At 39.0% G+C, this 10080-nt stretch overlaps 1 protein-coding gene and 3 non-coding genes across 4 annotated transcripts; 1 reads left to right on the top strand and 3 right to left on the bottom strand.

The window, feature by feature from the left end:
- Positions 1-437: 437 nt before the first annotated feature.
- Positions 438-509, bottom strand: trnaw-cca. Its single transcript has one exon. It is a non-coding gene; the product is annotated as a tRNA-Trp (tRNA).
- Positions 510-1801: 1292 nt separating this feature from the next.
- Positions 1802-1873, bottom strand: trnaw-cca. The gene has a single exon. It is a non-coding gene; the product is annotated as a tRNA-Trp (tRNA).
- A 1535-nt stretch (positions 1874-3408) lies between these two features.
- trnar-ccu lies at positions 3409-3481 on the top strand. The gene has a single exon. It is a non-coding gene; the product is annotated as a tRNA-Arg (tRNA).
- A 302-nt stretch (positions 3482-3783) lies between these two features.
- Positions 3784-8926, bottom strand: LOC118598285 (zinc finger protein 519-like). Its single transcript, XM_036210906.1, has 2 exons — positions 8182-8926; positions 3784-6338 (listed from the first exon to the last, which is right to left on the bottom strand). Exons 1-2 carry the CDS (start codon positions 8351-8353, stop codon positions 5515-5517), a joined length of 996 nt encoding a protein of 331 aa, XP_036066799.1. The 5' UTR covers positions 8354-8926; the 3' UTR covers positions 3784-5514.
- Between the last annotated feature and the right edge of the window lie 1154 nt (positions 8927-10080).

Genomic DNA, 10080 nt, shown 5'->3' with positions numbered 1-10080 from the left:
ATCTAACGTGAACAGGAAAAGATTATAGTTCGTTCTGAAGTGCAAATAACAATAAACAACGCAACACAAAAACACTTTAAAGATCACAGCTATAAATAAATATTAAACATATTTAGCATTACATTTTAGAATAGTTGCTGTTAGGCCTCTGTTAGACACGCTTGTGGAGGAATGTACTCACCGACCGTGGCGAGTGGAAGGGTCTGCAGTTTATGAAGAAAGATTCCAAGTGCGGGCTGCAGGTCTTCTTTAGCACTGTGACGTCCGTGCACCAACCTTTATTTATGAAGAAACACGGTCCACCTCCGTTTGATTTTCCCAACAGCGCCGCGCTCTCTTGTTTCCATGTGGTTTATCAGATCCTCTTGGCAACAGTTTGATCCTTTTTGGCCCCTTCTTCAATCAGAACAGTCTAATACAGTATTTCAAGCTCACAATGACCCTGACGTGATTTGAACACACAACCTTCTGATCTGGAGTCAGACGCGCTACCATTGCGCCACAGAGTCTTCGATGGTCTCTTGTTTCCATGTGGTCTATCAGATCCTCTTGGCAACAGTTTGATCCTTTTTGGCCCCTTCTTCAATCAGAACAGTCTAATACAGTATTTCAAGCTCACTACACAATAGACATATCTTGTTTATTCCCTTTTCAAAACAAGGAAATACCAACCCTTGGAAAGGGCATCAAGAAGGAGCAACTTCAAATTGGACTTTGCGTCTAGCAAGATTTGCATGACAACAACCAAGTCTTTTACATGTTGGAATAGAGATGTGAAAGAAAAAAACACAAGTGAAATTCCCAAGATTTGTCGCGCTTTAAATTGGTGAAACAAGCCTCTTGCAACTTAGAGTGCCTGCAATAGTAGCAGGTAGTGACATTCCTGTGACAAAACCATGTGCTAAAGACACATTCAAGAGTGCCTGAATAGTTGCTACTTCAATGCGTATCTCGTTCCCTGTGTGATTGGAGCATCAAGGTGAGAGATTTTGACTTCTACTTGTAGTTGTCGACGATGTCCAGCAGTTGGTCACAGACCCTTTCTTTTTAGCCAGACAGCAAAATGTCCTCCTATCTTCAATATTTTTTATTTGTCTGTCATTTCATGTGAGGATGCCTTGGTGCAGACAATAAAAGTATGTTTGTAGAGTTATCCCTCCTATGAGATAGTTGTGGATTAAATTGCTCGCTGGAGATCCCTGCGTAAAGTTCCTAATGACCTAGAAGGCCACTCACCAAGCCTCAGTGGCCTAATGGATATGGATAAGGCACTGGCTTTCTAAGCCAGGCATTGGGGGTTTGAGTCCCCTCTGAGGTGATTCAATTGTAGAAGTCTCTTAGCACGTCTTGCAAAGAAATTGACCCTTAAGGTGCTTATCAAGTGGGTATTATTAGTAATGGGCAACTTAACTTCTGGATTTATAGTCTTCTGTCACTGAACATTTGTGTGTCTCTACAAACTTTCTAAAACCTCTCTGACATTAGGATATCCCAAAACTCTGCTAGTATAGTAGTCAGTGTTGTTTCTCCTATAGACAGCATTACTTTCCAGAACCAGCCCTGGTCAACAGCGTGCTCGAAGTCACAAGTGTAGAAAAATCCAAAGCCAACAGTAGACCATGTGTCCTGCAAATAAAAGCATAGAGGTACGATCTAGTTAATGGCCTTTCAAACATGTGTGGTAAGTTCTGGGCAAGCACCGAAATGACTTTCAACATTAGACAAGCAAAACTTTTGTCCAGAAATGTGTTACTGAGTCTTGCAAACTGTAGTGCGACAAAACATTTGCTAGCCCATGCAATGACGCTGACGTGATTTGAACACGCAACCTTCTGATCTGGAGTCAGACGCGCTACCATTGAGCCACAGAGTCTTCGAAGGTCTCTTGTTTCCATGTGGTTTATCAGATCCTCTTGGCAACAGTTTGATCCTTTTTGACCCCTTCTTCAATCAGAACAGTCTAATACAGTATTTCAAGCTCACTACACAATAGACATATCTTGTTTATTCCCTTTTCAAAACAAGGAAATACCAACCCTTGGAAAGGGCATCAAGAAGGAGCAACTTCAAATTGGACTTTGCGTCTAGCAAGATTTGCATGACAACAACCAACTCTTTACATGTTGGAATAGAGATGTGAAAGAAAAAAACACAAGTGAGATTCGCAAGATTTGTCGCGCTCTAAATTGGTGAAAATAGCCTCTTGCAACTAGGGGTGGGCACCGAAGTTCGGTTCCAAGTAGGAACCGTTATGATTTGCGCGGTTCTACCGAAACAGAAAGATGCGGCTGCAAACGGTGCCGGATTTCGGTTCCAAAGTTCATTGAAGTTTCATTTGTCTGTGGACATGTCTATCACTTGTACTCCCTTCTGATTCTTTACGATTCAGCCCATCTTTTTACTTTCTTGTGTTTGTGGGCGGGCTCATATAAAACTGCCGAGATGGTCGGCTTCCGCAACGTCGGTGGCCGGGACTTTCGCTGTGAATAGTGGAGTTTCCGCAATTTTTAAACAACGCTGGAGCCCCATCCCAAAATGAAACAATGAATCGTTTCCTCCTTGTTGGGCTGCTAATAGCAGAAAGCTCGGCTCGGCTCCGCCCACCACCACAGCGGGTCGTCATCATCTGCTGCGCTTTGCAGCCGTGATTGACATTTATCTTCCGCCTTATTTTATTGAAATAAAATATTGCTTTTGCCCAAAAACAACTGCAAATAAATGCCACATTCCTGATTTAATTTAATAAAATGTCAGGCTAAAATTTCAAGGACGTTTAAGTTTATTTAAGACGGAGTTTTATATTATGCTTTATATTACGTGCGCACAGCTGCACGGCAGGAGGGAGTCTGCGCTTGTTTGAAGCCGTTCTGCTTTGGATTTAGGAAGATAAAGGCATTATTTTTTATTACTGAAGTACCGCAATAAGCACCGAAAGGGAACCGAAACCGAAACAAAAGAACCGCGGTAGAACCGGAACTGCATCAGAACCCATCGGTGCCCAATCCTACTTGCAACTTAGAGTGCCTGCAATAGTAGCAGGTAGTGACATTCCTGTGACAAAACCATGTGCTAAAGACACATTCAAGAGTGCCTGAATAGTTGCTACTTCGATGCGTATCTCGTTCCCTGTGTGATTGGAGCATCAAGGTGAGAGATTTTGACTTCTACTTGTAGTTGTCGACGATGTCCAGCAGTTGGTCACAGACCCTTTCTTTTTAGCCAGACAGCAAAATGTCCTCCTATCTTCAATATTTTTTTATTTGTCTGTCATTTCATGTGAGGATGCCTTGGTTCAGACAATAAAAGTATGTTTGTAGAGTTATCCCTCCTATGAGATAGTTGTGCATTAAATTGCTCGCTGGACATCCCTGCGTAAAGTTCGTAATGACCTAGAGGGTCACTCACCAAGCCTCAGTGGCCTAATGGATAAGGCACTGGCCTCCTAAGCCAGGGATTGGGGGTTCGAGTCCCCTCTGAGGTGATTCAATTGTAGCAGTCTCTTAGCACGTCTTGCAAAGAAATTAACCCTTAAAGTACTTATCAAGAGGGTATTATCTGTGACGGGCAACTTAAACTTAAAGCAAAAAAAGCCTAAATTAGCCAAAGCAGCTTGCATGTAGCTGAAATCTTAGCTAAACATATTATAAAAACCTCAGTAAATGCCAAAGTAGTCCAAAAAGCTAGCAGAATGGCAATTTTTAAAACTTTAAAAACATAACTTGGATGGTTCCGTTTCTGGGTCACGAGCAGACGTAGAGTATAAATATTAAGTCCTGAACCGGATATTGATCAATCAATCAAACTTTATTTGTTAAGCGCTTTTCATGTACTTCTGTACAGCCCAAAGTGCTTTACAAGTTAAAAACAAATTAAAAAGAAAAACATATTTCAGCAAGAAACCACAAGACAGAAATCAGAAATATCCACCTCATTAGGACAAGAACAGCATTATGTAGAAACAAATAAAATCTAGCATCAGTTAATCATAGGTTAAAACCAAGACTAGCCACATCATTAAAATAAAATATTAAAACAATATAAACTCTAAAAAGTTTAAAGTGAGTCATTAAAAGCTTACTAAAAAGGTGCGTTTTTAATTTGTTTTTAAAAATCTCCACAGTTGTACAGGCTCTCAGATCCACAGGCGAGGACCAAGACACTGAAAAGAAGCCTCGCCATAGGTCTTGGTCCGAGTTCTAGGGATGATTAATGTCGTAGAGCCTGAGGATCTGAGAGCTCTTGGTGGTTCATGTGGACTAAGGAGATCTAGTAAACATAAAGGACCTGAACCATTAAGACATTTAAAAACTAAAAGAATAATTTTAAAATCTATCCTAAAGCTGACAGGCAGACAGTGCAGGGACTTGAGGACAGGAGTGATATGAGCTCTTCTTCTGGTGTTGGTTAGGAGACGTGCAGCTGAATTTTGAATAAGTTGTAACTTGTTGACAGTCCAGTTAAAAGAGCATTACAATAATCAAGCCTTCGTGGATTAAAAAATCACCACTAAATCTTCAAAGGAAGGGTAGTACCTTGGCAATATTTTTTAAATGAAAGAATGCAGTCTTTGTTGCATTTAAAATATGCAGCTTAAAATTGAGATCAGCATCAAAGATTACTCCAAGGTTTTTAGCTGAGCGTGTCACATCCATGCCAAAGTTTTGACATTTCAGTCTGGCTCTCTCTCTGTCAGCTTTCGGACCAATGATCTTTATCTCTGTTTTGTCTTTGTTAAGCTTTAAAAAAAATTGCTGCCATCCAGTCTTTAATATCATTAATGCAATTTAAAAGTTTGTTTGTTGCAGTAGGTTCGTCAGGAGACGAACATAAAGCTGGGTGTCATCGGCGTAGCTACGGAAGTTAATGCCATGCACTAATGAATAATAATTCATGTAGAGAAAATGGTATGGTCGAGTCGGGGTGGGAATATATAAGTTCGTTTCCTCTCACTCTCTTTCAAGCAATCTAGATGTAATTCAATGTGATGTGTTTTTTTCAAGTATTATTCGTGGTTGCTTGAAATAAACCATTTCATTCATTCATTCATTCAAATTTTTAACATAATTATGAATAATAATAATAAGCCGAATGAGTGGGGCTACTGTCACCATAAATAAACAAATCTTCAAAATAAAGTGACAGTGAAGCTTCCTGTTTTCAAAGTAAAACTAGCGAGAGCTTTTTTTTAATAACTGAAAATATACTTTATTGCTTTATATCGTGATAGATATTGTTATTGTGATATCAGATAATTTAAACCGGGATATAACCTTTTTTTTCATATAGCCCAGCACTTTCGGCATGTCAACATCGTCCGTGTTTTCCATGGTGAAGAACTTTTGAACATTTTAGTACAACATTTTAGCTAATTTGACACTCACCAAAAGAGCCGCCAGCCGACACAAAACTGACACACAAGATCTGTTTGGTGTGAATGCAGCATAATAATTGTATTACTACAATATACATTTGACTGCTGCCTAAACAAAGCTGCCAGTGTCTTTCATTACATGTTCATTTAGGAGCTCTCTTGACCTGCAACTCTGAGATCTTACAAGAAAACATCTTCTCTTCGTTGGTTTTTATGTGGCGTTTGAGAGCATATCTCTGACTAAACCTTTTACCACACAGTTGACAGGAAAAGGGCTTTTCTCCAGTGTGAATGATCATGTGACGAGTGAGGTGAGAACTGTGATTAAAACTCCTGCTGCACTCCTTGCAGGAAAAAGGTCGTTCTCCCGCGTGGATCCTCACATGGTTTGTCAAGTTAACGCCTTGGCTGAAACCTTTGCCACAGACGCTGCAGGTGAAGGGCTTCGCTCCCGTGTGAGTCCTCATGTGGCGTGTGAGGTCGGAGCTTTGACTAAAACTTTTGTCACATTCTGTGCAGGGATGAGACTTTTTCCCGGTGTGGATTTTCATGTGATGATTCAAACTCCGCGCGGTGGTGTAACTTTTTTCACATTCTTTACAAAAGTATCTCTTTTTTGTCTGGGTTCTGTGAGAGCTTTCCTCATTCTGGACATAACATTTGACATTTCTGCTGCCCTGAAGTTCTGTCTCTCCATCTGTAGTTGATGCTTCCCGTTGGTCTTCATCCTGACCATCATTAAAGCTCTGAGTTTGGAGCTGCTGACTGTTGAGATCTTCTTCTCTGAGCTCATTTTCCTCACAAAGAGTCACCATCAAGATATCGTCTTCCTGCTTCAGACGGAGCTGATCTTCATTCTGGCTGATCCAGACCTCCTCCTTTTGTTCCTTCATCTGTGGAGGTTCTGCTTCCTCCTGCTTCAAATTGGAGTTCCTCTCTTGGTTCCTCAGGTAACACTGGGGGAGAACTGCAGGAAAAAAGACCAAAGAAACTATTTGTTTTGTTTTTATAGAAGTATGTGACATAAAACAAGTGTCAATTACCCGGGGGGCCGAATCCGGCCCAGCAGATTATTTTAGTTTATTGTTATTAATGGCCCGATGTTATCTTGCGCTCATTTCTAACTTTTACAAATTGACAAAATACATTTTTATGGAGAGTAAAATATTGAAAGTTATTTAAGGTTAAATTGATTTATTCTGGAATAATATTCCTGTCTGTTTATTATTTATAATTACACATGTGGACAAAAGTGTTGGTACCCCTCAGTTAAAGAAGGTCAAACCCACAATTCTCACTGAAATCACTCAAAACTTACAAAGGTAACAATAAATAAAAATTATATAATAACTCAATATTTTGTTGGACAACCTTTTGAGGCAATCACTGCAATGAAACGATTTCTGTATTTGTCAATGAGCGTTCTGCTGCTGTCAACAGGTATTTTGGCCCACTCCTCATGAGCAAACTGCTCCAGTTGTCTCAGGTTTATGGGTGTCTTCTCCAACTGGCATGTTTCAGCTCCTTCCACAGATGTTCAATGGGATTCAGATCTGGGCTCATGGAAGGCCACTTTAGAACAGTCCAACGCTTTTCTCTCAGCCATTCTTGGGGGTTTTTGGCTCTGTGTTTTGGATCGTTGTCCTGTTGGACCTAGCGTACAAGTCATCATAAGGCCTTTGTTTGGCCTTTGTCACCTCTAACATAAAAAATAAGTATTAGTTATTTTTTAAATGATCAAAATGGTTTATTTTTTTCTTCAGTCATAGAGACAACATTGAGGTTGAAAGAGCGTTTGAGCCTCTGAAGCAGAACCATGTTAGATCAATATGGGATTTGATTGGGTAAAATCTGGACCGTTTGATGGCACAAACGTCACACAGAACAGAAACTTACGAACACAAAATTAAAGATAAAGCGCAACAACAAACAAGCAAAAAAATAAGTTTTTGAAAGCAAATATTAAATATTTTCATTTGCAAATTGACATTTTATTTTAACACTTTACATTTTGTTTGTCATTTAGAAAATTTGATCTCAAAACTGTGATGTTTGCTTGCAATATGGTGGCACAACAATCACTTCATAGCTATAAAGAAAAAAATATAAAGAAACAAATTTAGCATTAGCAAGAAGATGTTAAGAAAAATGTATATCAGAGCAAATAAAAGGACAGAGTTATTGCTGTGTATTTCTCTATAGAAATCTATGGGATTATGGCTTCCCAGAACCAGTGGGTACTTCCAGCTTGGAACGCCAGTGGAGGCAGGGTTACTCTGTCCAGTTCTCTATATACAGCTAAAACTTCAGTCAGGATGGATGCAGATCTTTCAGCAATATAGACTTTGAAAAACCTTATAGACACTGGATGATAACTATTATTATTATTATTTTTAAGTGTAGTTTTCTGTTTTTGAACCTTAATTTATCCAGGGTGCTTAATTGAGAACAATTTTTCATTTACATCGACAAAAGAAAAACGGATAAAACATAATAACCTCTTCTCAAATCAATTCACAATAAAAAGGAGGCACCAAGTTAATGATTATAAAAAAGACAGAAGGAAACTCATTAAAACATTTGTTATCTATTCGCTGTTTTTAATAAACCTGTGATAAAAAGGTAATTTCACTTATAGGGTCGATAAAGTGGGATTTCAATGATTTCTTTAGATTTCTGTAGAATATTAATATTAGGATCATAAAAATAAAACAGAATTTTTTAAATAGATTATTTTGTTACATTTAAATGTGGTGTCATTTTAGAGAATGATCTGTTTTACTCATTGGAAAAAGGTGATCAGAACCTACCTATGGTTTCCGCTTGGACCTGAGGTTTCATCATCACATCCATCAGTCTGCGCTGACGGAGGAGCTCCTCCTCCAGCTTAAAGATGGTTTTCTCCACATGAATGAAGATTTCTTCGGCGGCAGCGGTTAACCTCTCACCGATAAACTCTCGGAGAGACTGAACCGCAGACATTTTCACTGCTGCCGCTCCGATATTCACGCCAAACTCCGTCCTCCTCTGCAGGGAAGCTAACGCTGCTAGCTACCCGGTTCTGTTTACATTCCCATGATGCATCACGCGAAGCCGTCCAATGAAAAACGCAGACGTCATACACATGGATTTTTTTTCTTTTTTTTTCATAAACTTTATTGAACATTCTTTCGATTTAAACATGTTCACATTCAGTTGTGTACTTTTTTTCTCCACAATAGTTAACAGAAGACGCTACAAGTAAAGTGCAACAGCATGAACAAACCAGGAGGATACAACATATATGTGTAAACTAAAAAAATAAAACAAAAATATGCAGTTCTTTTAAAATATTAAATGTTCTTGACGCCTTCAGATGTTCAGATCATTTTATAATATGATTTAAGGTCCAGATAAAATAAATTAAAATAGGTTGTTATATTTGTGAATATAGAATTTCCTAAAAATGATAAACAATTGAGGGCTGCACGGTGGCACAGTGGTTAGCGCTCTTTCCTCACAGCAAGAAGGCCCCGGTTCGAATCCCAGCTGGGACCTTTCTGTATGGAGTTTGCATGTTCTCCCCGTGCATGCGTGGGTTTTCACCGGGGACTCCGGCTTCCTCCCACCGTCCAAAAACATGCTTCATAGGTTAATTGGTGACTCTAAATTGCCTCTAGGTGTGAATGTGAGAGTGAATGTGTGTGTGATTGAGGCCCTGCGACAGGCTGGTGACCTGTCCAGGGTGTACCCCGCCTTCGCCCTTCAGTAACCGGGATAGGCTCCGGCACCCCCGCGACCCCGAAAGGGACACAGCAGTCAAGAAAATGGATGGTATTTGCTTTTTCCCAGGTTAAGCCCTCCATGGTTGAATACCAAAAAACTTTGCATCAGAAGGAATTGGGATATATTTATTGGTGCATCTTTTCTTTTTAATTTAAATTTCTCCCATAAAAAATGTGGTTAATTTCAGCATTATAATTAGTGTATGGTAAATGCTTTACAATCTGAAGTGAAACTGAACAACTGCACACTCTAGGTGTCACTGGAAAGCTACATTTCTGAAGGAATTCTGAATATGACATGAGCAAACCTCCTTGGTTTAGTAACTGACCAACCATACACGACAAAACAGGGATTGTTTATTTGTTACTCCAAATAAAATACCTGTGTGGGCTAAAGTTGTGTTTCAGACATGGAAATAAAACACTTCTCATCTAATTCACACCTATAGTTTCAAACTTAAACTTGTCGAATTTATAATGAGTATTTACATTTACGCTTTTGTTGAGAAGGGGTTTTATTTTCTTTTATTTACTATTTTACAAAGATAAGACGTATGAATATTGAATGGAGAGTGGTAAGGTTAACATATGCAGAGCCAGACCAAACTTTGTGTGATAATGTCTTCATATAGAAACAGAATAAACTCTAATTCTTTGAAGAAATCTGCGTTTTGAACAAGTTTTGTAGCATTTTTCTGATGATGGAGGGCGTTTATAAAGAAAATTAGTTTTAAATCACATTTTTTAGGTTTCTATGTTCAAATTGTTGTGAGTCAAGCGCAAAAGAAAAAAGCCATTTAAAAACAAAATATTTGTGACATAGAAAATACGTTATGCTGGCCACACTTTACTGCTCCATTCTGATGCATCCCTGTTTAGAGAAATAGATCCACAAACGTCTTTGTTTTCCTCTTCTGAGCTGAAATCTATCTCTAAACTGTACAA

This window comes from Oryzias melastigma, unplaced genomic scaffold (assembly GCF_002922805.2).
Source record: "Oryzias melastigma strain HK-1 unplaced genomic scaffold, ASM292280v2 sc00293, whole genome shotgun sequence".
Classification (NCBI taxonomy): Eukaryota; Metazoa; Chordata; class Actinopteri; order Beloniformes; family Adrianichthyidae; genus Oryzias; species Oryzias melastigma.
This window is presented reverse-complemented; position numbering and strand designations above follow the sequence as displayed.

Coding starts and splice junctions, on each gene's coding strand:
- LOC118598285 (XM_036210906.1), bottom strand. CDS start 8,353: ATGTCTGCGGTTCAGTCTCTCCGAGAGTTTATCGGTGAGAGGTTAACC. Junction 6,339..8,181: donor GGTCCAAGCGGAAACCATAG/GTAGGTTCTGAT, acceptor TTTTTCCTGCAG/TTCTCCCCCAGTGTTACCTG.